At 44.6% G+C, this 26,224-nt stretch overlaps 2 protein-coding genes across 2 annotated transcripts in view; both read left to right on the forward strand.

Moving 5' to 3' along the window:
* The window catches only part of dnah1 (dynein, axonemal, heavy chain 1), a 437,548-nt gene extending 433,259 nt beyond the window's left edge, over positions 1-4,289 (forward strand). Inside the window, exon 77 of the mRNA XM_060835044.1 lies at positions 4,107-4,289. Within this exon, the coding sequence (XP_060691027.1) occupies positions 4,107-4,228 (122 nt within the window). The 3' untranslated portion in view covers positions 4,229-4,289. The remainder of the gene's footprint in view (positions 1-4,106) is intronic.
* A 14,502-nt stretch (positions 4,290-18,791) lies between these two features.
* LOC132822405 (DDB1- and CUL4-associated factor 1-like) overlaps positions 18,792-26,224 on the forward strand; it is an 81,262-nt gene continuing 73,829 nt past the window's right edge. Inside the window, exon 1 of the mRNA XM_060835761.1 lies at positions 18,792-18,860. The gene's annotated coding sequence lies outside the window, so the exon portion shown is untranslated. The remainder of the gene's footprint in view (positions 18,861-26,224) is intronic.

A 26,224-nucleotide genomic window follows, 5' to 3' on the forward strand; every position in this document is an offset into this window, starting at 1 on the left:
AAGTTTCACAACATCTTTCTGATAGGAAGGAGACCAGAATTGCAAGCAATATTCCAATAGTGACCTAACCATTCCTGTACAGCCGCAACGTGACCTCCCAACTCAATATTCTGACCAATAAAGGAAAACAATACAAACGCCTTCTTCACTATCCTATCTACCTGCGACTCCACTTTCAAGGAGCTATGAACCTGCACTCCAAGGTCTCTTTGTTCAGCAACACTTCCTAGCACCTTACCATTAAGTGTATAAGTCCTTCTAAGATTTGCTTTCCCAAAATGCAGCACCTCGCATTTACCTGAATTAAACTCTATCTGCCACTTCTCTGCCCATTGGCCCATCTGGTCAAGATCCTGTTGTAATCTGAGGTAACCTTCTTCACTGTCCACTACACCTCCAATTTTGGTGTCATCTGCAAATTTAGTAACTACCTCTTATGCTCGCATCCAAATCATTTATGTAAATGACAAAGAATAGAGGACCCAGCACCGATCCTTGTGGCACTCCACTGGTCACAGGCCTCCAGTCTGAAAAACAACTCTCTGTATTCTACCTTTGAGCCAGTTCTGTATCCAAATGGTTAGTTCTCCCTGTATTCCGTTCTCTTTCATCACCCCCCGCCCCCACAACCAAGTCCCCGCACCCAATAGCATAAATGCTTCTCCCTCCACACTTCACTTCAGTTCTGAAGTTGTCACTAGTTTCAAACAGTTAGCTTACTCTCTCCCTGGATGCTGTCTGGTCTGCTATGATCTCCACCATGTGTTGGTTTCTGTATAGATTCCAGGATCAGCAGTAATTTGCTCATACTAGTCATTGCCTGCCATTCAGAAAAGAATCTGTTTATTCCTACCCTTTTTCCTGAATGCTAACCAATTTTCTATTTATCTCAATAACACTACCCCCAATTCCATGCACTTTAATTTTACATATTAATTTATGTGGGACTTCATTGACAGCCCTCTGAAAGTCCAAATAAACCATATCCACTGGCTTTTCGAATCAACTCTACTAGTTACATCCTCATGGATAATTTCCCTTTTAGAAATCCATGCTGCCTGTGTCTAACTTTACTGCTGTTTTCTAAATGTTCTACTAAATATTGTTGATAATGAACTTTTAGCATTTTCCCCACTACCGATATCAGACTCACTGGTTTATAATTTCTTGTTTTCTCTCTACTATTTCCTGCTTTAAATAGTGGGGTTACATTTCCTATAGACCGTACTGTAGCTACAGTTCCACGTCTAAATAATCTCGAAAATTGACCACCAATAAATCCACTATTTCTAATGCCACTTCCTTAAGTACCCTGGGATTCTGCAGTGTCATGTTTCTCACAGATCTGGTTTCTTGGCATCAATGTTGGACCACAGTATTGGAACACTCAAGGGGTTTAACCTTTTGATTTAAGAGGCTTTTGAAAAAGACATGCACTGAATCATTTGTCCAATTTGAGACCCAGTTAGCAGTGTGATAGGAAAACCAACCAGGGCCATTCCCGATCGGATAAATTGGGGCAGAGGCAAGAAGGCAGTGGGGTCACTATGCAGCACCTCCCTGCCTGATTAACAACTTCCCTGAAATGTATTGGTGGTGGTGGTGGTGGTGGTGGTGGGGGGGGGGGGGGTTTAAAATCCACATTTGGATTCCCTTTTACATCATCTGCTGATCTCTTATAATCTCTCTTTGCCCTTTTTGTTTTATTTTAACTTCACCTCTGAACTTTTTATATTCATTCTAGTTCTCCCTAATATTATCAGCCTGTCATTCTGTCACACACCCACTTTTGCTGCTTTATCTTACTCTCTCTCTTTAATCAGCCAAGGAGCTCTGGCTTTGGTTACCCTATCTTTTCTATTCCTCAGAACGTAAGCTGTACCCAAACCAACTCCTGTTTAAAGGCTCATTGCTTGATTACAATTTGCCTGCCTAAGTGTCCGAATTGAAGTCATTAACACATTTTTAAATGAAAATTTATTCCACTTGGCAAACAAATTTCCAGTCCTATAAACAGTATGGGATGAACATTTACAAAATTTGTGTTCAACAAGCAGAAGTGGCTTTTCAAAAAAGATGTACTAAATCTTTAAGTATTGTAGACAGTGACTGGCTGGTCCAGGAGATCTCAATGGATGATCACCAATCTATTGTGGGTTAGCAAATGTTGGCCCTTATAAATTTACAGCCAATGCTAGTGTTTGCTTATGTGTTCTTCAGGTTAGCATAGAATTGGGGTTGAGCTGCTAGCTGTGTTGATCCTTTCAACTTCATTCCCATGAAAGCCTTGCCACCTCCAAGATTTTAATGACTAACAATAGCATTTCCAATCATTTCCTCTTCTCCATCCACATCCATTTCTTGTCCACTATATTATCTTCGTCTAATGTCTCCTGTTAAAAAACAGCTCAAACATTTCCTTTTCTCTAATTCCTATCTCTATCTGCATTCCTATTCACTTGTCTTTCCACACCTATTAAAGGCCATTCTTACTCACCCGTGTCATTTCCATTGATTAAATATATTCAATTCCAATCACCTCTACTTCAATCTGAAAGGGGATGGAGAATGGCATCCCCTTCACTTCTCATATCATGCTAATTCAGTCAATCACTTTGAGTGGATTTTTCAGTCCAGTGGAGGCAGGTTTCAGGACATGTGTGATAAGAAAGTCTGGAAATTAACACCAGGATGCATTATCAAGGTCAGCGACATGTAACCATCCAGCTTAATCCCACATTCCAACTCCTGATCTTCAGCCTCATAAGTCACTTGGCAATGGAAATTTCATGCACATTTTTGAAAGGACAACAAATGTGTTTTACAACCTGATTATGTGAAGATATTTGAGTTTTTATACTTGGAGCACATTATGTATCAGTTGGGGGTGGCATTTTCTGGCTAGACACCTTTGGAGGCATACTAACAACCATAGACTAAAGGCACTTGGAGTTTTGCTGTTTCGCCCACAAACTGTCACTTTGACTTATTCAAGTTAGTTGCTATTAATAGCAATAAACCCAAACACATCATCTGGACCAGTGGTTCCCTGAGTAATATTGAAAATCATAATTAAAGAGATAGTCAGATTGCTTTCTGATAAGCAGTGAATTTAAGGTTTAATTCAATGTTTAATGATAAATGGATTTCATGTAGGAGCTCTTGTGATGAAGTGGTAGCATCTGTATCTCTGGACCAAACACTGTAGGCTTGAGTCCCACACCTAAGTTAGTGATGGAAGGTGTGGCCACAAACAAGTTGAAGTCAACCTGTAGATCTTTCCAAAGCCATCTAATGGCAAGTAGTAAGAGTGAGAGAATCTCCTGGTTATCCATCCTGCAGAAGGCAATGAAAAACTACTTTGTCAATAAACCCAGACCAATTCAGTGACAGCCCATGGCTCAGTCCTTGGAAACAAGAACAGGAAGACTGACTGATTATGTGTCAATGAAGAAACACAACTTTATCTGAGTAGCAGAACAATAGGCTCTGTATTAGTGGGTACGATTTTCAACCCTATCTATGTAACCTATTTCAGCCTTCCAAGATCTCTGCAATCCTCCAGTTCTGGTCGACTGCATTTCTCCCAGTTTTAATTATTCCATCAATAGCAGCCATGCATTCAGTCACCTTGACCCTAAGCCATGGAATTTCCACCCTAAACCTCTCTACCTCACAACTCCTTTCCTGTTTTTAAAGATTCCTTAATCCCTTTGACTAATCTTTTCTGTCTTCAGTATCTCGTTATATAGCTTAGTGTAGATCTTTCTTTTATTAAGACTCTGATGAGGGGTTGTCTTATTTCATCAAAGGCATAATAAAAATGCAAATTATTTTTGTTTGGGTGTAAAACCAGTGTTCCTACCAATTCCTGGACTGATACAGTTAGAATTTCCTCATAACTCTGGAGAAACTTTTCTTTGTTGAAATTTGTTGGATTATATTTGACATGCAGAAAGACATATAAATGTGCACATTTTGATATTGTATGAGATTAAAGTGAAATTGAGCACTTTGAATAACAAGTATTTTTCATGCCTATTTGGTAATAAACATTCCAGAGATAATCTTCATGCTTTAACTTGTCAAAAAAATCTTCATTTTAGGTACACTATCGACAACTGGCCACTCCACTAATTACGTTATAGCTGTGGAATTACCAACCACTAAGTCACAGAGACACTGGATCAAGCAAGGGGTAGCATTAATCTGTGCTCTGGATTATTGAAAAATAGCATGTGACAAAAATTTGCTTCCTCTGTTCTTATCCTTGATTGGTTCAGTATTGAGATATGCACCTTATTTCAGTGAAATGTCTCAGAGAAATAAAAACTGGTTATGCATTAAAATTTTTCAAATTGTTGTTTATTATGCATTTTTCATTTTTGTTTTGCAAATATATTTACTTTTAAGTAGGTTATGAAATTCCACTTCAGTAAATTGTGATAAACAAATGACTAAAGAATTTGCAGGAATGAATGCTTTTGTATGGGTTTCTGAAAGTGCCTTTCTGTCTTAAACCATCTCATTATAGGAGGAATTTCACCCTCATGTTCATTGATAATCTCAAGCATAGATTTTTTTGTCTGTTATGCTCTTTGCGTGCAACAGGTTGAGGGCAACATTACAAAAATTGATGGGATTTTATATTTGTCATGGAGTTTCATTTATAATAATTTGTAATGATTCTCTTTTTTATTTTCAAACTATTTTTAAAAAATTGTCACATTTTGCTCAACTAAAAACAAATTTACGTTGAAATTTATGAATGCATAAAATGTACCTCTGTTCACATTTTATAATATGCTTTATATAATATTAGAGTTTTTACTGAAACCGCAATGGTAATGTACTGTTTTAAAGGCAACTTTAATTTAGAGAATATCTGCACTGTTATAAAGAAATAACACCTTTTTTGGCATTGTACTGATTGGACAATGATGAATAAACATTTTGAAAGTTATTTCAGATGTCGTGTTCACAGATGGTGTGATCAATGCCACACCGTCCTGGGGGAGATGATGACTAAATGGTATTACCACCAGACTTGTTTTTTTTTTAATCTGAGATTAAAAAATTTAAAAATGACTATTCTCAGGAAAACTCATCAGGTTCACTAATATCCTTAAGGGAAGGAAACTACTGTCATTATCTACATGTGACTCCAGAATAACAGCAATGCAGTGGACTCTCAATAGAGATGTACAGCATGGAAACAGACCCTTTGGTCCAACTTGTCCATGCCGACCAGATATCCTAACCTAATCTAGTCCTATTTGCCAGCACTTGGCCCATAACCCTCTAAACCCTTCCTATTCAGATATCCATCCAGATGCCTTTTAAATATTGTAATTGTACCAGCCTCCACCACTTTCTCTGGTAGCTCATTCCATACACGCACCACCCTCTGCACAAAAAAGTTGCCCCTTATATCCTTTTTATATCTTTTCCCTCTCACCCTGAACCTATGCCCTCTAGTTTTGAATTCTCCCACCCCAGGGAAAACACCTTGCCTATTTATCTTATCCATGCCCCTCATGATTTTATAAGCCTCTGTAAGGTCACCCCTCAGCTTCCGACGCTGCAGGGAAAATAGCTGCAGCCTATTCAACCTCTCCCTATAGCTCAAATCCTCCAACCCTGGCAACATCCTTGTAAATCTTTTCTGAACCCTTTCAAGTTTCACAACATCCTTCCGATAGGAAGGAAACCAGAATTGCACACAATATTCCAAAAATGGCCTAACCAATGTCCTGTGAAGCCACATCATGATCTCCCAACTCCTATATTCAATGGTCTGACCAATAAAGGAAAGCATACCAAATGCTCTCTTTATTATCCCATCTATCTGCAACTCTACTTTCAAGGAACTATGAATGTGCACTCCAAGATCACTTTGTTCAGCAATGCTTTCCAGGACATCACCATTAAGTGTCTCAGCCCTGCTCTGATTTGCTTTTCCAAAATGCAGTACCTCACATTTATCTAAATTAAGTATGACCTTCGCAAGGCTATTAAGACAGCCAAGGACCAATATTGATCCAAACTAGAGACCTAGACAGATAGCTGGCAACAATAGCAAGGCTCTAAAAAGAGACAGTGCAAGATAGCAGACGATGAAATATCCCTCCCAGATCGTCTCAACACCTTCTGCGCTCGCTTTGAGCAGAATTTCGGCAGAGAGGTAACACCTATTCTGATAAGTCCTGACGAACCTATCCCAACAGTCACTGCATCAGAGGTCAGATCATTTTACCTTGGTGTGAATCCAAGGGAAGTGATGGGACCAGACGAAGTACCAGGCCGTGTACTCAGAGCATGCGCAGATCAATTGGCAGAGGTCTTCTCGGACACCTTCAACCAGACCCTGCAGTAGACCACTGTCCCTACCCGTTTTAAAAGGGCCAACATCATCCCTGTGCCGAAGAAGACTCATGCAGCATGTCTCAATGACTATCATCCAGAATACTGAATGGACTCTCAAACTCTTAACATTCACCTGTACCTGTGTTTTTGTTTTTGCCACGGTTTACCTAGTATTTCCTTATCTATGCTACTTAACTCTATGATCTGCCTGTATTGCTCGCTAGACAAAACTTTTCACTGTGCCTCAGTACATGACAATAAATGGAATTCAATCCAAATTAAATTAAACTCCATCTGATCAAGTTCCCATTGTACTCTGAGGTAACCTTTCTCGCTGTCCACCACACCTCCAATTTTGGTGTCATCTGCAAACCTACTAACCCTACCTATGTTCACATCCAAATTATTTATATAAATGATGAAAAGCAGTGGATCCAGCACCGAACATTGTGGCACTCCACTGGTCACAGGCCTCTAGTCTGAAAAACAACCCTCCACCACCACCTGCTGTCTTCTACCTTTGAGCCAGTTCTGTATCCAAATGGCTAGTTCTCCCTGTATTCCATGAGATCTAACCTTGCTAACCAGTCTCCCATGAGGAAACTTGTTGAACGCCTTACTGAAATCCATATAGATCACATCCACCGCTCTGCCCTCATTAATCCTCTTTGTTACTTCTTCAAAAAACTCAATCAGGTTAGTGAGACATGATCTCCCATGCACAAAGCCATGTTGACTAAGCCTAATCAGTCCTTGCCTTTCCAAATACATGTACATCCTGTCCCTCAGGATTCCCTCCAACAACTTGCCCACCACCAACGAGAGGCTTACCGGTCTATAGTTCCCTGGCTTGTCCTTACCACCTTTCTTAAATAGTGGCACCACATTTGCCAACCTCCAATCTTCGGGCACCTCATCTGTGGCAATCGATGACACAAATATCATCTCAGCAAGAGGCCCAGCAATCACTTCCCTAGCTTTCCACAGAATTCTAAGGTGCACCCCAGGTCCTGGGAATTTGTCCACTTTAATGTGTTTCATGACATCCAGCACCTCCTCCTGTGTAATATGGACATTTTTCAAGATGTCACCAGCTATTTCCCTACATTCTACATCTTTCATGTCCTTTCCCACATTAAACACTGATGCAAGATACTCGTTTAGTATCTCTCCCATCTCCTGCAGTTCCACACAAAGGCTGCCTTGCTGATCTTTGAGTGGCCCTACTCTCTCCCTACTTACCCTTTTGTCCCTAATGTATTTATAAAAACCCTTTGGATTCTCCTTAGCCCCATTTGCGAAAACTATCTCATGTCCCCTTTTTGCCCTCTTGACTTCCCTCTTAACTATACCTCTGCTGCCTTTTTACTTTTGTCAGGATTCACTCGATCTCTGCTGTCTGCACCTGACATATGCTTCCTTCTTTATCTTAATCAAAATCTCAATTTCCCTACATCCAGCATTCCCTATACCTACCAGCCTTTCCTTTCACCCTAACTCGGAATGTATTGCCTCTGGACTCTTGTTATCTCATTTTTGAAGGTTTCCCACTTTCCAGCTATCCCTTTACCTGCAATGTTCTGCCCCCAATCAGCTTTTGACAGTTCTTGCCTAAAACCATCAAAATTAACTTTCTTCCAATTTAGAACTTCAACTTTTTGATCTGGTCTATCCTTTTCCATCACTATTTTTAAGACTAATAGAATTATGGTCGCTGGCCCCAAAGTCCTCCCCCACTGACACCTCAGTCACCTGCCCTGCCATATTTCCCAAGAGTAGCTCAAGTTTTGCACCTTCTCTTGTAGGTACATCCACATAACGAATCAGAAATTTTTCTTGTGCACACTTAACAAATCCCTCTCCACCTAAACCCTTAACACTATGGCAGTCCCAGTCTATGTTTGGAAAGTTAAAATCCCCTACCATGACCACCCTATTATTCTTACAGATAACTGAAATCTCCTTACAAATTTGTTTCTCAATTTCCTGCTGACTATTGGGGGTCTATAATACAATCCCAATAAGGTGATCACTCCTTTCTTATTTCTCAGTTCCACCCAAAACACCTCCCCGGATGTATTCCCAGGAATATCCTCCCTCAGTCCAGCAGTAATGCTCTCCCTTATCAAAAATGCAGCTCCCCCTCCTTCCTTGCCTCCCTTTCTGTAGCATGTGTATCCTGGAACATTAAGCTGCCAGTCCTGTCCATCCCAGACAGAACCCCACTGGTTCTCACCTACCCCACCAAGACAGAACCCCACTGGTTCTCACCTACCCACCAAGATAGAACCCCACTGGTTCTCACCTACCCACCAAGATAGAACCCCACTGGTTCTCACCTACCACCCCACCAACCTCCGTATACAACGTATCATCTGCCGTCATTTCAGCCACCTCCAAACGGACCCCACCACCAGGGATATATTTCCCACCCCTCCCCTATCAGCGTTCCACAAAGACCACTCCCTTCGTGACACCCTCGTCAGGTCCACACCCCCCACCAACCCAACCTCCACTCCCGGCACCTTCCCCTGCAACCGCAGGAAATGTAAAACTTGCGCCCGCACCTCCTCCCTCACTTCCCTCCAAGGCCCCAAGGGATCCTTCCATATCCGCCACAACTTCACCTGTACCTCCACACACATCATCTATTGCATCCGCTGCACCCGATGTGGCCTCCTCTATATTGGGGAGACGGGCCGCTTACTTGCGGAACGCTTCAGAGAACACCTCTGGGACGCCCGGACCAACCAACCCAACCACCCCGTGGCTCAACACTTTAACTCTCCCTCCCACTCCACCGAGGACATGCAGGTCCTTGGACTCCTCCACCGGCAGAACATAACAGCACGACGGCTGAAGGAGGAGCACCTCATCTTCCGCCTGGGAACCCTTCAACCACAAGGAATGAACTCAGATTTCTCCAGTTTCCTCATTTCCCCTCCCTCCACCTTGTCTCAGTCGGTTCCCTCAACTCAGCACCGCCCTCCTAACCTGCAATCTTCTTCCTGACCTCTCCGCCCCCACCCCACTCCGGCCTATCACCCTCACCTTGACCTCCTTCCACCTATCACATCTCTATCGCCCCTCCCCCAAGTCCCTCCTCCCTACCTTTTATCTTAGCCTGCTTGGCACACTCTCCTCATTCCTGATGAAGGGCTTATGCCCGAAACGTCGAATTTCCTGTTCCTTGGATGCTGCCTAACCTGCTGTGCTTTAACCAGCAACACATTTTCAGCTGTCCATCCCTGAGCCATATTTCTGTAATCGCTATGATATCCCAGTCCCATTTTCCTTGCTATGCCCTGAGTTCATCTGCCTTCCTTGTTCGGTGTCTTGCTTTGAAATAAATGCAGTTTAATTTATCGGTCCTACCTTGTCCTCTGCTTTGTTCCTGCCTGCCATGACTCTTTGACTCGCTCCCTTTCCCAGTTGTACCAGTCTCAGATTTATCTCTTTCCTCACTATTTCACTGGATCTCCCCACCCCCACCTTACTAGTTTAAATCCTCCCGAGCAGCTCTAGCAAATGTCCCTGCCAATACGTTAGTCCCCTTCCTGTTCAGGTATAGTCCATTTTTCTCATACAGGTCTCTTCTACCCCAAAAGATATTCCAATGTTCCAAAAAAAGTAAATCCTTCTCCCCTGCACCAGCTCCTCAGCCACACATTAATCTGTTCTCTCCTCCTATTCCTCCTCTCACTGGCTCATAGCACAGGGAGTAATTCAGATATTACTACCATCGAGGACCTCCTTTTTAAATCCCTGTCTAACTTTCTATATTCTCACTTCAGAATCTCATCATTTTCTCTTCTTATGTCTTTAGCTCCAATGACCTTCTGCTGGTCTCAGAATCATAGAATCCCTACAGTGTGGAAACAGACCCTTCGGCCCAACAAGTCCACACCAATCCTCCAAAGAGTAACCTGCCCAGACCCATTCCCCTACCCTATTACCATATATTTACCCCTGACTTATGCACCTAACCTACACATCCCTGAACAATTTAGCATGGCCAATTCATCTGACCTGCACATCTTTAGACTGTGGGAGGAAACCAGAGCACCCGGAGGAAACCCGGGGAGAATGTGCAAACTCCACACAGACAGTCGCCCAAGGCTGGAATCGAACCTGGGACCCTGGTGCTGTGAGGCAGCAGTGCTAACTGCTGAGCCACCATGTCACCCCAGCAGTGCTAACCACTGAGACGCCCATGCCATCTCTTTTGAGAACATTCTGCACCCTCTCTGAGATACCCTTGATCCTGGCACCAGGAAGGCAATACACTGTAATGATTTCTTGCTGCTGGCCGCAGAAATGTCTGTCTGGCTTTGACTAGAGAGTCACCTAAGACAATCGATCGCTTGGAATTTCTTTTAAGATATGTATTTTCCCTTTCTGCTTTCCATTGGTTAGCCAATGTCATATTGCCTTTTCTGTGTCAGATGTAGCATAATTAATAGCGCTGTTGGTTCAGAGTAGGAAGGTAAGGGGTTCATAATGCCACAACAAAATAGCTAATCCGTTAAACTGTCACTCAGACTGTCAACCTGTTTTGAGAATGTAGCATTTGAACTTCAGCCTAGTAAATATAATGCCATGTGTTAGCCCTTAGGAAGATGCAAAACAAAAACGCTATTGAAAGTGCATAAACAGATGTTTATTTTTCTGACCAGCACCTAGTGGCCTGTCATAGAGTAATAGACATGTACAGCATAGAAACAGACCCTTTGGTCCAACTCATCCATGCTGGCCAGATACCCGAAATTAATCTAGTCCCATTTTCCAGCACATATCCCTCTAAACCCTTCCTATTCATATACCCATCCAGATGCCTTTTAAATGTTGTAATTGTACCAACTTTGGCAGCTCATTGCATATACGCATTACCCTTTGTTTGAAAATGTTTCCCCATAGGTCCCTTTTAAACCTTTCCCCTCTCACCCTCAACCTATGCCATCTATTTCTGGACTCTCCCAACCCAGGGTAAAGACCTTGTCCATTTACTCATTCCACACCCCTCATGATTTTATGAACCTTGACAGAGGAACCTCGATTATCCGAAGGACACAGGCGGGGAATATTCCATTCGATTAATCAAATTCTGGATAAGCGAGTGCCAGATAACATAATTTAGCCAAGCGTCAGGACCTTGTGATCTTGCCGGATAATCCGATAATCGGATAATCGAGGTTCCTCTGTATAAGGTCATCCCTCAGTCTCTGACGCTCCAGGGAAAACAGACTCAGCTTATTCAGCCTCTCCCTGTAGCTCAAATCCTCCAACCCTGGCAACATCCTTGTAAATCTGTCAATCATGATATTTTCTTTTCATTCTCATAGACTGCTTCAGCCTGTCTTTTTGCCTACAAGTTTGAGGAGTGGGGTATTTAAAAAAAATCAGAAAGTTATACAATCTTATACACTTCTGAAGAATATCTACTGTACCAAATTGTAACCCACCTAAAAGGAATTTGTTTGATCTCAACGGTAAGCTCAAATATGCCGGCTGAGTTTAAGTTTCTGCCCTGTGTAACTCATGTCTGTCCCCTGCCAGCAAAAATGAGATCTGTTGGGAATGGGGGAGAATCTTCTGCATCTGAATCCCACTAATCACTTTAGAATTCTGCAGTATCTTCATATCCATTGACTATGCTTCTCTTACACATGTGGCCCAACCTGCTGAGTATTTCCTGCATTTCCTGTCTTTATTTCACATTCGCATAATTTGTGTAGCAAGAGGCTAATTGTCAATGTCGGCCATATCCTAGGTCATCTGTGATAAATTAAGTAAAGGTTTGACCAACACATTTAACAGGAATATAAAAACAGTGAAAATGTACAGTACAGAATATTCCCAAGGATGAAGATTTACACTGATGAAGAAACACAAGGGATTGAATTTATTTCACTGTGAAGATTATGGGGTACTTGATAACAGTCCACGATTATAAAGATTTATGCCAAATTAAAGGCATAATAAAAAGCTATAGCTCAGAAATAAGCAACTGTGTTGACCAAAGATGAGCGATTTTTTTTCCTCTAGTTAGGTAGACAGTAACAAGAGAGACAAAATTCAAGGCAATATTTGAAAACATTCTGTATGGTGAGTGGTTAGAATGAAAATTCTCGTCATCAAGTTATGCTGAAACCATGCACATTTTTAATGGTTGTTCTAAAACCTGAAATACACTGAAGGATAATTATTCCCAGCAAATTCCAAGAAATACCAAAAAAGGATCATTGTAGTATGACAGGTTATTTCTGACTGTGGGTTGTGCTAATGAGACGTTAAACATCATCGCAGGAAGTAATGCAATGTCACATGATCTTGCCCTGTCTTCCAGTCTCTTGGTAAAATGGAGGTGGGGGAAGCTGGTGGCCTAGTGGTACAGACGAGTAAATAAGAGGCCCAGGCTTGTGTTCAGGAGTATGTGGATATAAATCTCACAACAGCAGCTGATGGAATTTTAATACAAGTAATAGGGAAGACAAATGGAATGTTGACCTTTCTTTCAAATGGAATTAAGTACAAAAATAGGGAGTTCATGCTAAAATTATACAGGGCATCAGTCAGTTCATAGCTGGAACTCTGAACAGTTTAAATCCCCTTATCTAAGGAATGATATATTGGCATTGGAGATAGTCCAGAGCAGATTCACCAGGTTGACCCCAGGTACGGACGGATTTTCTCAGGAGAAGAGGTTAACTGTGTTGAGCCTATACTCTTTAGCGTTTAGAGGAATGAGTTGTGACCTCATTGAAAAGTACAAGAATCTTAGGGGATTTGATAGAGTGGCTACGGAAGGGTTATTTCTCTGCTGGGAGAGTCTAGGACCAAAGGGTATAATCTCAGGATAAGCAGTCACCCATTTAACAGGAAGATTTTTTTCACTTAGAAGGTGGTGAATTTGTCGGAATTCTTTACCGCTGAGGACATAGCGACTGGATCATTAAGCATATTTAAGGCTGAGGTGAACAGAATTTAAATTAATAAGGAAATCTAAGGGAAAAAGGAGGAATGTGAAGATAAAGGTAGTCAGCTCAAACATGATCTCTTTGAATGGTGAAACAGACGAGATGGGCTCAATGACCTACTTCTGTAGTAAACCTGGAAAATGAAGCTAGTCTCAGAGATCATGACTATGACAACATTATCAATCATTATTAAAACCCACCTGGTTCACTCATGTCCTTAAAAGAAGCAAATCTGCCATCCTTCCCTGGTTTTGCCTGTATGTACTCCACATTCACAGAACTGTGTGACTGAATCTTAGCTGTCCTCTAAAATAACCCAGCAAGACACTTTTTAAAGGCAATTCAGGACAAACAACAAGTGTTGACTGTTCCAGCACTGCTCAAATTCCTAGCAGTGCGCTGCAAGGATCGGTACACTGCACTTCCTCGTTTATATAAATGATTTGGATGAGACAAGAGGAGACATGGTTAATAAGTTTGCGGATGACACCAAAATTGGTTTCACAGTTGGGAGTGAAGAAGATTATCTAAGAATACAACAGGATCTTGATTAACTGGGCCAGTGGACCAAGGAATGCCATGTGGAGTTTAATTTAGATAAATTCAAGGTATTGCATTTTGATAAGACAAACCAAGGCTGGATTTACACAGTTAATGGTGGGGTTTCAGGGAGTGCTGTCAAATAGGGCAGCAGGTACAGAGTTTCTCAATGGCAATAGGGGAAAGATTTAAAAAGGACCTAAGGGGTGACTTTTTCACACAGAGGGTGGTGTGTAAATGGTAAAGGTGAATACAATTACATTTAAAAGACATTTGGGCAGTTACATGAATAGGCAAGGTTTAGAGGGATATGGGCTAAATGCAGGCAAATGGGATTAGTTCAGATTAGGAAACCTGGCAAGCATGGATGAGTTGGGCCAAAGGGTCTGTTGCCATGCTGTATGACTATATGATTCTATAATAAAAGATAAAGCTGCTGTTTGTTAAAAGCTGTTCTTAAATAAAGTTGCTTAGGCAACATCTAGAAATAAACTTTAACAGCGCAACAAGACTATTATTGGGTGGCAGCGAGTGAAAGGATGTGAAGGAAATCTCTCTGATGTTCATGAAAACTTCAAGCAGATTGCATGTTCCAAACAAAGAGAAGCAAAGCTGTATTTGGCCTTACTGCAAAACCAAGCAGTAAGCAGGTGCACGTGCAATGAAGGGGTCACATAGATGATATACTAACCAGGCAGGGGATCAACAGCAGAAGAGCTACATTTAGGGGAATAATAAAACCATTCAATCTGCAAAATGACACCATTGTTGAGAAGGCTAAATTTAATAAATGTATCCGGTGAGAAAGGGAAACTATTGGTTTTGTTATCAATGATCCACACAGCCCTGCAGAGAACTGAGAGTGTGGCAACTTCAAAGGAGAAATCATCAAGTACGGAATTGTTGTTGAAGTCTTAGATGAAGCACTACTGACCACTTGCAGTAAAGGATCAAAAACAATTCAACTCATCAGCTAAGCTTGTTGTATGGTAGATCCTCACCCTCACAGGTTACTTCGCTGTCATCATCCTCCCTTGAGGTTGGGAACTAAAGTGCATGACCTATCTGGTATGATAGAGGAGAATCTCTTGATGGTCTAATGAAAAGATGTCACTTATAAAATTATAGTAATTGTTGTTGTGCTTCTGTTCGCCGAGCTGGGAGTTTTTGTTGCAAACATTTCGTCCCCTTTCTAGGTGACATCTTTAGTGCTTGGGAGCCTCCTGTGAAGCGCTTCTGTGCTGATGCCTCCGGCATTTATACTGGTTTGAATCTGCTGCTTCCGGTTGTCAGTTGCTGTCCGCTGCAGTGGCCGGTATATAGGGTCTAGGTCGATGTGTCTGTTGATAGAGGCATGGCACTCATCCACAAATTCTATCAACAGACACATCGGCCTAGACCCTACATACCGGCCACTGCAGCGGACAGCAACTGACAACCGGAAGCGGCAGATTCAAACCACTATAAATGCCGGAGGAATCAGCACAGAAGCGCTTCACAGGAGGCTCCCAAGCACTGAAGATGTTACCTAGAAAGGGGACGAAACACTTGCAACAAAAACTCCCAGCTCGGCGAACAGAACCACAACAATGAGCACCCGAGCTACAAATCTTCTCACAAATTTTGAATTATAGTAATCGGGTACAATTTACATTTGAATGGTAGACATTGTTACCAGGACTATGAGGGAGACCTGGATTGTAGGTCTGTCTCCTTCGAGATCCAGAGCGGTTCTCTGACTTTACCTCGTCCCATGCCTCCCATCATAGAGTCAAATAGTCCGACAGCATGGAGACAGGCCCTTCAGCCCAAACTGGTCCATGCTGACTAAAATGTCCATCCATGCTAACCCCATTTCCCTGCACTTGGCCCATATTCTTCTATCCATATATTTTATAAATGTTTTATAAGTGTTGTTAATGTACCCATCTCAACCACATCCACTAGCAGCTCACTCCATGCATACCACCCTCTGTGTAAAAACGTTGCCTCTCAGGTTACCTTTTGTTCTTTCTCCTCTAACCTTAAACTGATGCCCTCCATTTCTCGATTTCCCCCATTCCTGGCAAACAGACTGAGTGCATTCACCCTACCCAAGCCTCTCATGGTCTTATACACTTCTATAAGATCCCCTCTCAGTCTCCTACACTCTACAACAAAAAAATCCTGGCTTTTCCAATCTCTCCCTAGAACTCAGACCCTTGAGTTCTGGCAACATCCTTGTAAGTTTCTTTTACAATCTTTCTAAGTTTAATAACATTCTTCCTATAGCAAGGTGACCAAAATTGAACACAATACTCCCAAGTGTGGCCTCACCAACCTCCTGTACAACTGCAACATGACTTCCCAATTTCTATACTCAGTGCCCTGACTGATGAAGGTCAGTGTGCCAAAAGCCTTCTTCATCGTCTTGTCTACCTGTGATTTCAGTTTTAGAGAACCATGCACCCAAATCCAAGGTTCCTCTGTTCCACTACACTTAAGGCTCTACCATTCCCCATGAAACTATTGTTTGATTTGACTTTCCAAAACGTAAGACTTCACACTTATCTATATTAAACTCCATTTCCCATTTCTCGGCCCACTTCCCCAACTGATCAAGGTCCTGCTGTAAATTCTTCTCACTGATCCACAATACTGCCTATTTTATAGTGTCATCAGCAAACTCACTAATCATGCCTTTAACATTCTCATCCAAATCAGAGATATAGATAACAAACAGTAATGGGCCTCGCACCGAATCCTGAGGCACTCCACTTGGCCTCCAGTCCAATAAGCATCCTTCCTCTATTACCTTCTGCTTCCTATCATCAAACCAATTGTGTATCCAATTCACCAGCTCCATCTACCCATACATGTCCACTTTAGTCCTTGAGGTGTCCTATTCTCTCTCTAGTTATTCTTTTACCTTTAATAAGCTTAAAGAATCTCTTTGGATTCATCTCAATCTTCTCAACAAGGCTGTCTCATGCCTCTTTTTCACTCTCCTGATTTCCTCCTCCAGTAAACTCCTGTATCCCCTATATATGTCCAGAAATTCCCTTGATCCCAGTTGCCTGTACCTGAGCCATGCCTCCTTTTTCTGGTCAAAGCCTCAATATCTCTTGTCATCCAGGGTTTGCTATACCTGCCAACCTTGCCCTTCACCCTCACAGGAACATATAGACCTTGAACTCTAGCTATCTCACTTTTAAAGGCCTCCCACTTGCCAGAGGCCCCTTTGCCCACAAACAAACTACTCCCATCAACCCCTGTAAGCTTCTGTATAATTCCGTCAAAATTTGCCTCACCCTAATTTAGAACTTGAAACTGTGGACCCGTTTTGTGCCTCTCCATCATTGTTTTAAAATTAATAGAACTATATTCACTGGTCCCAAAGTGCTCTGCCACTGTCACCTCAGTCATCTGTCCTGCTCTATATCCCAGGAGTAGAGTATACTGAGTATACTGCTTGAGGAAACTTTCTTGAATGCACTTAACAAATTCCATCCCATCTAAGCCCTTAACACCAAGCAGACCCAGACTATGTTAGGAAAATCAAAATCCTCTATGATGACAAGCCTATTGCTCCTGCAAGTCTCCCCAATCCCCCTTTCAATTTGGCCCTCTAATTCAGTGTGACTTTAACATCTTGCCATAGTTGTGGGTATGTTTGGGGGTGGATGTAAAGGGAGCTGCAGATAAAGGAGTGACGGGGAGAGGGGTAGTGTAGTGAGGTCGGGATAAGTGAACACAGGGTACGACCTGGTTGGTCATTGGGAGGAATGAATCCAGTTGGTAGCTGGAAGGGTCAGGGCAATGGGGCTGGAAAGAGAGTCAGGAGATGACAAGGGGGGTTATTTGAAATTGGAAAACTCAATGTTGAGTCCTCGGGACTTTAGGCTGCCCAGGTGGAAGGTGAGGTGTTGTTCTCCAATTTGTGGTCTGATTTGCTGTGGCAAAGGAGAAGGCAGAGAATGGTCATGTCGGGAAGGCAGTGGTAAGGGGAATTAGAATGGGCAGTGACAGTGACAGCGACAGCCCCTGTGAGCCCGGCTGAGAGTCGCAGCAAAACCTGCCCTGAATTCACGTTTGGTCTCACCGATATAGAGAAGACCACAATGGGAGTGCCTGATACAGTACTAGGTTGGAGAAGAGCAGGCACCTCTGACGCACCTGGAAGGACCGTCTGGTGCTCTGGATAGAGGTGAGGGGGCTGGTGTGCCAGCAGGTTTTGCATCTTTTACGGTTGCAGGGGAAGGTACCTGGGGTTTCACGGGTGGGGGTGGGGGGTGGTTGGTGAGGAGAGTGGTGCGAACCAAGGAATGGTCCTTGCAGAAGGCAGAAAGGGGTGAGGAGGAAGATGTTCTTGGTCGTAGAGGTCTAATTGGACCTGGTGGAAGTGATTGAGTACGCTACAATGGATGCAGATTGCCCACTCCTCCTGTTCCTCCTCCCTCCCACCTTATCTGCAGCTCTCCAGCCTGAAGAAGGGTTACACGCGAGACGTTGATTTCTCCATCTCCTGATGCCTATGTTCATGCATCCTCCTGCCTATCTACTCTGAAATTTCCCAAACAGTTGATTAAAAATCTACATTGCACGAGCAATGAAATATGGCCAAATTTGTAGCTTTTTTTTTCTTTCTGCTCAAAAACAAACCTGGACAAAGAGATAAGTCAACAGCAAATCCACAAATCAGGGCAGTATCACTGCATCGCAAGAGCTGTCCAGAAACAGCTGATCTTCACTTGGAAGGGAAGGGGACGGTACCGCACACGCGCAAAGCTCCAGGACTACAATCCCCAGAATGCTGAGCGGACGCGAGCGCATGCGCAACAATGCCCAAAACGCCAGGACTACAAGCCCCAGAATACCAAGCGGACGCACGCAGCGACGCGCTGACGTTGCTCGCCGCCATTACTGGGAGCGCGGAACCGAGCGGAGCCTGGGGCCTGAGGCTGAGACAGACCGAGCTTACCACCGCCCGAGAGCCAGGTCAGTGAGAACCGTCCGGGAGGCCGGCCTTTGTGGAGCGGCTGCAGGAGCAGCAGCAGCAGCAGCAGGGGAGGCGGACGGTAACCACCCCCCGGGTGCGGGGAGGCGGAGCGAGGCCTCAGTGTAACCGGGGAGAGGGGGAGTCGCGGCTGGCTGTGCCTCACGCTCTGGTCCTGGTCCCGGTCCCGGTCCCGGTCCCGGTCCAGGTCCACACGTGGGGCCACCGGAGCGGACCGTGACGGAGGGGAAGCTAAAGGGCGAGGGGAGCGTTGGAGGGGCAAAGTGATGAGGAAGGGGGTGGCACAGAGAGCGGGGGGGAGTGGGAGGAGGGAGAGGGTTTGGGGGGAGGCTGTGGAGGAGGGGGATGAGGCTGGGGGGGATGCCTCGGGGGGGTGTGGGGGAGGGGAAGTGGGGGATGCTGGAGGGGGGTGAGGCTGCGGGGGAAGGGGGGAGAATGCGTGGGGGGGGGTGAGGCTGCGGGAGGAGGGGGGGGAATGCCTGGAGGGGGGGGTGAGGCTGCGGGGGAAGGGGGGGGATGCCTGGACGGGGGGGTGAGGCTGCGGGGGAAGGGGGGGGGGATGCCTGGACGGGGGGGTGAGGCTGCGGGGGAAGGGGGGGGATGCCTGGACGGGGGGGTGAGGCTGCGGGGGAAGGGGGTGGATGCCTGGACGGGGGGGTGAGGCTGCGGGGGAAGGGGGTGGATGCCTGGACGGGGGGGTGAGGCTGCGGGGGAAGGGGGGGGATGCCTGGAGGGGGGAGGGAGGATGCCTGGAGGGGGGGGTGAGGCTGCGGGGGGAGGGAGGATGCCTGGAGGGGGGAGGGAGGCTGCAGGGGGAGGGGGGATGCCTGGAGGGGGGAGGGGGGGAGGGAGGCTGCGGGGGGATCCCTGGAGGGGTGTGAGGCTGCGGGGGGTAGGGGGGATGCCTGGAGAGGGGGGCGGGGGAGTGGGGATGCCTGGACGGGCACCGGGGAGGGGGGGGGCGGGGGAGTGGGGATGCCTGGAGGGGCACCGGGGGGAGGCGGCAGGGGGAGTGGGGAAAGCCTGGAGGAGGGGGGAGGCGGCGCTGGGAGTGGGGAAAGCCTGGAGGAGGGGGTAGGCGGCGCTGGGAGTGGGGGATGCCTGGAGGAGGGGGGAGGCGGCGCTGGGAGTGGGGGATGCCTGGAGGAGGGGGGAGGCGGCGCTGGGAGTGGGGGATGCCTGGAGGAGGGGGGAGGCGGCGCTGGGAGTGGGGGATGCCTGGAGGAGGGGGGAGGCGGCGCTGGGAGTGGGGGATGCCTGGAGGAGGGGTGGGAGGCGGCGCTGGGAGTGGGGGATGCCTGGAGGAGGGGTGGGAGGTGGCGCTGGGAGTGGGGGATGCCTGGAGGAGGGGTGGGAGGGGGACTACTTGGGGGAGGTGGAGGGGGAACTGCCTGGGAGGGGTGGGGTATGCCTTGGGGGGAGGCTGCGTGGGGATTGGTGGATGTCTGGGGGCGAGGTGTTGTGCAGGGAGATGGGATGCCTGGGGTTGGGGGGGAAGGCTGTAGGGGGAGGTGGGGTGTCTGGGGAGGCGGTCGAAGGGGGTGATTTCTGGGAGATGGGGGGGGGGGGTTCAGGACGAGGCGGGGGTGGGCGCTCCTAGCAGGTGAAGGTCCTGAGGTGGGAGTGGGCGGGGAGGGGGGGGGGGGGAGAGAGAGAGGGAGGGAGAGGAGAGAGCACGGTGGTCAAGAGGGGTCCTGGAGCGGGCGGGTGTCAAGAGGTGTCCGGAGGGACAGGGCAGGGGCGGGTGGGCGTCTGGAGACTACCACCCTGTCTCTAGACTCACCCCTGCAAACCTGCGTCTCAGAGGTGGCGGGTGGGAGGTGGCCTAAAGAAGGCTCAGTTGTCCTCAGTGCAATTTGTCAATGTCTAACCTCATCTAAACTTTGCCATCTTGTCTACTGATAGATGTAAAGTTTACTTAATCCCCACTTTTTTTTTGGAATATTTTTAATGAGGTACCTTTAGCTGATGGGTTACATCCTAAAAGTTTTAGAAGAAGTAGCTACAGTGTGTGGATGCTAGCTTTTTTTGTTGTGATACTGTTGCCAAATTTGTGGATGACACAAAATACGTACAAAGGCAAGTCTACAAAAGGATGCAGACCTATTAAATGAGTGGGCAAAAGAGTTGGCAGATGTAATAAAATGTGGGAAAATGTGAAGTTGTGCACTTTGGTCAAATGCATAGAGAAGCTGAATGTTATTTGAGTGTGGAAAGCTGCTATGCAGTGGAATTTGGGATCCTTAAAGGGTCCATGAATCACAAAATGCTAACATCCAAGTTGAGTGGGTACCAGGAAAGGGCACGTTAGATTTTGTTTCAAAGAAATATAAAAATTGGAAGGAATTTGTGAGGATATGTTGGAAGTATTTGGCCCTGTACTTGAGTTTAGCAGTATGAGAGGAGACCTCATTGAAACCTACAACGTTCTGTCAGGGGTTCTATTGGACTCTATCTTGTCAGTTATGCGAGTGCCATGGACAAAGGCACAAAGCAGGAGGCAGGGGTTGTCAATTTGAGGCAGATGAGGCCTTTTTTTTCTCAGAGGATAATAACCCTATAGGATTCTTCACTGTAGAATCTATTGAGGCTGGGGTATTGACTATATTCAAGGCTGAGGTAGACAATTCTAATCAATATGGATGCTGTGAATAAGTAGGAGCATAAGAACTGTTATTTGCATAAGTAGTCGTAGAGATGTACAGCATGGAAAGTGACCCTTCAGTCCCACCCGTCCATGCTGACCAGATATCACAACACAATCTAGTCCCACCTGCCAGCACCCGGCCCATATCCCTCCAAACCCTTCCTATTCATATACCCATTCAGATGCCTTTTAAATGTTGTAATTGTACTAGCCTCCACCACTTCCTCTGGCAGCTCATTCCATACACGTATCATCCTCTCCATGAAAAAGTTGCCCCTTAGGTCTCTTTTATATCTTTCCCCTCTCACCCTTGCCTTTCCAAATACATGTACATCCTGTCCCTCAGGATTCCCTCCAACAACTTATTCTCCACCGAGGTCAGGCTCACCGGTTTGTAGTTCCCTGGCTTGTCCTCACCGTCCTTCTTAAACAGTGATTTGGATGTGAGCATAAGTGGTACAATTAGTTAGTCTGCAGATGATACCAAAATTGGAGGTGTAGTGGACACCGTAGAGGGTTACCTCAGATTACAACAGGATCTGGGCCAATGGGCTGAGAAGTGGCAGATGGAGTTTAATTCAGATAAATGCAAGGTGCTGCATTTTGGGAAGGCAAATCTTAGCAGGACTTATATACTTAATGGTAGGGTCCTAGGGATTGTTGCTGAACAAAGAGACCTTGGAGTGCAGGTTCATAGCTCCTTGAAATTGGAGTCACAGGTAGATAGGATAGTGAAGAAGGCATTTGGTATGCTTTCCTTTATTGGTCAGACTATTGAGTACAGGAGTTGGGAGGTCATGCTGTTACTGTACAGGACGTTGGTTAGGCTACTGTTGGAATATTGCGTGCAATTCTGGTCTCCTTCCTATCGGAAAGATGTTGTGAAAGTTGAAAGGGTTCAGAAAAGATTTACAAGGATGTTGCCAGGGTTGGAGGATCTGAGCTACAGGGAGAAGCTAAACAGGCTGGGGCTGTTTTCCCTGGAGCGTCGGAGTCTGAGGGGTGACCTTATAGAGGTTTACAAAATTGTGAGGGACATGGATAAGACAAATAGGTGAAGTCTTTTCCCTGGAGTCTGGGAGTGCAGAACCAGAGGGCATAGGTTTAGGGTGAGAGGGGAAAGATATAAAAGAGACCTAAGGGGCAACTTTTTCACACAGAGGGTGGTACGTGTATGGAATGAGTTGCCAGAGGATGTGGTGGAGGCTGGTACAATTGCAGCATTTAAGAGGTATTTGGATGGGTATATGAATAGGAAGGGTTTGGAGGGTTATGGGCCGAGTGCTGGCATGTGGGACTAGATTGGGTTGGGCTATCTGGTCGGCATGGACCGAAGGGTCTTTTTCCATGCTGTGCATCACTGACTGTATAACCCCTGCTTCACCATGTAGTCTGATCATGGGTGATTTCATCTTGGCCTGAACTCCACTTTCCTTCACATTCCCCATAATTCTAACCCATTACTAATTAAAGCTGTGTCATAGAGATGTCTATCTCCTTGAATTTATTCCGTATCCAGATACCCACTGCATTCTGGGACAGTAAATTCCACGGATTCATGACTCTTCTAGAGAAGTTTAAAATCTGCCACTCGTTAGCCTAAGACTTTGCATTCTAGTTTGCCCCACAAGGGCAAACTATTAGATCTCTTCACATCCTTTTTAAACTCTAAACTGTTCAATTTCTCCTCAAGACCAGCCTTGTAACTGATCTAGAGAAAAACTCCAACATCCTTCCTCAAGTACAGGTACCATAGCTATATGTAAATGTGGTCTCTCAAATGCCATATACAGTTATAAACAAAATTTACTTACTTTTGTACTCCATTACAAAAGTAATAAAATGCTAAAATTCCATTTGCCTTCCTTATTACCTACTGTAACCGCAGACAAACTTCCTTCAATTCTGCATAAAGACTTCCAGACCCCTCAGCACTGAAACATTCTCAAGTTTATCTCCATTTAGAAAATAAGTTTTGTTTTTAAATGTTCTGACCAAAATAGAGCATCATGCTTATCCACATTGAACTCCATCTGCCAAATTTTGGCCCATTCCCTAAATTTGTCACTATGTAAACTTAGTTGTTCTTTGCAGAGTTGAGGATGATCTGATCAACCATGAATGTTGGAGCAGACTTGATGCTCTATTTTTGCTCCTGCATCGTATGGATGTGCTGCCACAGTTGTGTGTGTGGGATGGGATTGATTGGGATTGGAATGGGGAAGAGATGTGCCTGGTGTCAGTGTGATGGTGAGGATAGAGAGAAGCCTGCATGTCTGGTAAAGGGGAAGGGAGGAGGTGACAGTCTGGGTTGTAACTTGTGGAAATTCTTAGTGCAAGAGGAATATGTGACTAACTGAACATGGTGTGTTTTGAGTTGGAAGATCAGCAAAAGTCAAATGTGCAGTTTGGCCAACTGGTGCAGGAGATACTGTGGTTAAAGTAACTTGCTGTATGCGATGTTTTGTTGTGAAGTTGAACCCAATTAAACTAACTTTATGGTTGTGGCAATTGTAAAGGTGCTCACCTTTTTACTAATATGTCATCTGTTGATTTTTTTTTTAAATGAAATTTGACTGAGAAAACTTAAGTGACATGATACACCCAGCTGTTAAGTTGTCTGGCAGTCAAGATGAGGCATCAGCCATCTGTGACCCCTTGAGGGTATGTGATAGTGACTGAAATGAGCTTCTGAAATTGTTTAGCACTGAGCCCTAAAATCTGGTAAGCTGTCTTGTCACTTCACAGAAGGAAAACTCAAAAGTCAACTGTTTTCCTGTGCCTTTTTGTCAGTAGACAAGAGATGAAAAGTGGAGAGCCTTACCACGTGGTGTTGGAAGTGACCCAGTAGGCGGATCTGTGCCAAGTGACAAAAAGCACTTTAGCTCCAGTATGCTTAATTTCAGTCGGCACTATAACTTCAAGCTAGCTTAGTGAAATGTAGCAAGTGTATAAAATGAAAGGGAGTTGGTGATTTGAAGCTGCAGTTTACAAGCAGCACTGTAATGGCTGTCTATGCCCCTTCAGAATGTAGCCTTTTGTTTTGATCAGGCCCTTGGAGAGTAGACAGTTGCTTGTTGAACTATCTAATGAATGAAGAATTTCCCGCGAGCCTTGCTTTTGTTAAATCCCGGTGGGCACTGGCAACGATTATGTATATACTGTGCCCTGTGGTGTGTTAACTTTGGCTTGACAGAAATTACAAATAATGCTGAGGAGATTAGCTTGTGGCAACGCTGTAGTGCTGGCAATAAGATTCACACACTAAGCTATCTAGACACCTCTTTAGTCCTTGATATTGTGACCACTCATCCTCTAGATTGCATAGGAGCATGAATAGTTTAGCCTTATAGACCAGAACATTTTGGGGGTCTGTTCTCAATGTTTTACATTATCTGATCTTGGAGAGTGGAAGGAACATTATCCAGTTTTCCAGCTCCTGATTTCTGCGAGAAGTGCCCATTTGTGCACGTGAGAGAACTTTGGATTGCAATAGTGATGTTCCCACAGTTGAATACACAGTATTAACACGATCACTTGGGACCCATGGAACTGAATTCCTCTCAGGGCCTTCAAGGGAAGCATGGAAGATTCAAATAAGATGGATCAGATTTGATGTGGTTACTGAGTGTGCATTAAATGGCTGCTCAGTGTTGTACCTTATTCATTAGATTAATTTACTCTGCCGTGAGATGAGATTAGCCTTTAAATTAAACAAGTAAAAGATAGTTTGACTTGCTTGCATACAGACAGAGGGGCCTGGCTGCAGAAACAAACTTAGAGTTGAATATGTAGCTGACAAAAAAAAGACATTTGTTACAGGGTTATAAACAGTATTGTGATATTTCATAGACACGTGGGGTGACCAAAGTGACTGGAGCGATCTTTTCTGAACGTGTACATGGTTGTGTTCCTGTAACGTGCATCTAGCAGCTACAGAAATCTGCGTGTGGTTTTTATTTGGCTAATTCGGGGCTTCCTGTGCTTTGAATGTGCTCGTGACCAGAAGTGATGTTGCACAATAGCTGCACACTTCGAGATAGTATCTGGAACTGTATACAAATGCACCTGTTCATGTACTCTCTTTCATGCAGTGTGCATGCCTTGTGCCTTGTTGATTCTGCAATGATGTGAGACATGCTAAGGAGGTAAGGGATGTTACAACAGGAATGGCACTTGAAGTGAGGACATTAAAAATATACAATTTTAAAGAGAAAAACATTAAAAGGAGAGATTTAAAAGAAAGATCTGTATAGCATAAACCATGATCAATTGCAGGTAGCTATTAATGAAATAACCTTATCACCAAAAATAGAGACCCCCCATGCAGCAAAATGCTCCGATCCTGCAAACATATGACCTCTCCAGTAAAGCAATTTGTGCATTAATGTGTAAAGTGCATGCAAAATATCCTAGAATACAATCTGACTAAACAAATGATACCTGAGATTCAACAGTTAGGTTTGTACATTTGTTTTTACTCTAACCAACATTCAGACCAACTTGAGTCTCGGGTATTAATTGTTTAGACAGACTGTATTCTAGGATATTTTGCATGTAAATTATTGAAGTAGCATCAGTCAAAAGTATTTTGACTGATGCTACTTCAGTAATTTACATGTATAAATGTTTTGTCTGAGAACTTTTGAATAGAATAGTTTTAACGAAAGTATCATACTCTCCTGGCTTCCTTCACTT

This window comes from Hemiscyllium ocellatum, chromosome 14 (assembly GCF_020745735.1).
Source record: "Hemiscyllium ocellatum isolate sHemOce1 chromosome 14, sHemOce1.pat.X.cur, whole genome shotgun sequence".
NCBI lineage: Eukaryota > Metazoa > Chordata > Chondrichthyes > Orectolobiformes > Hemiscylliidae > Hemiscyllium > Hemiscyllium ocellatum.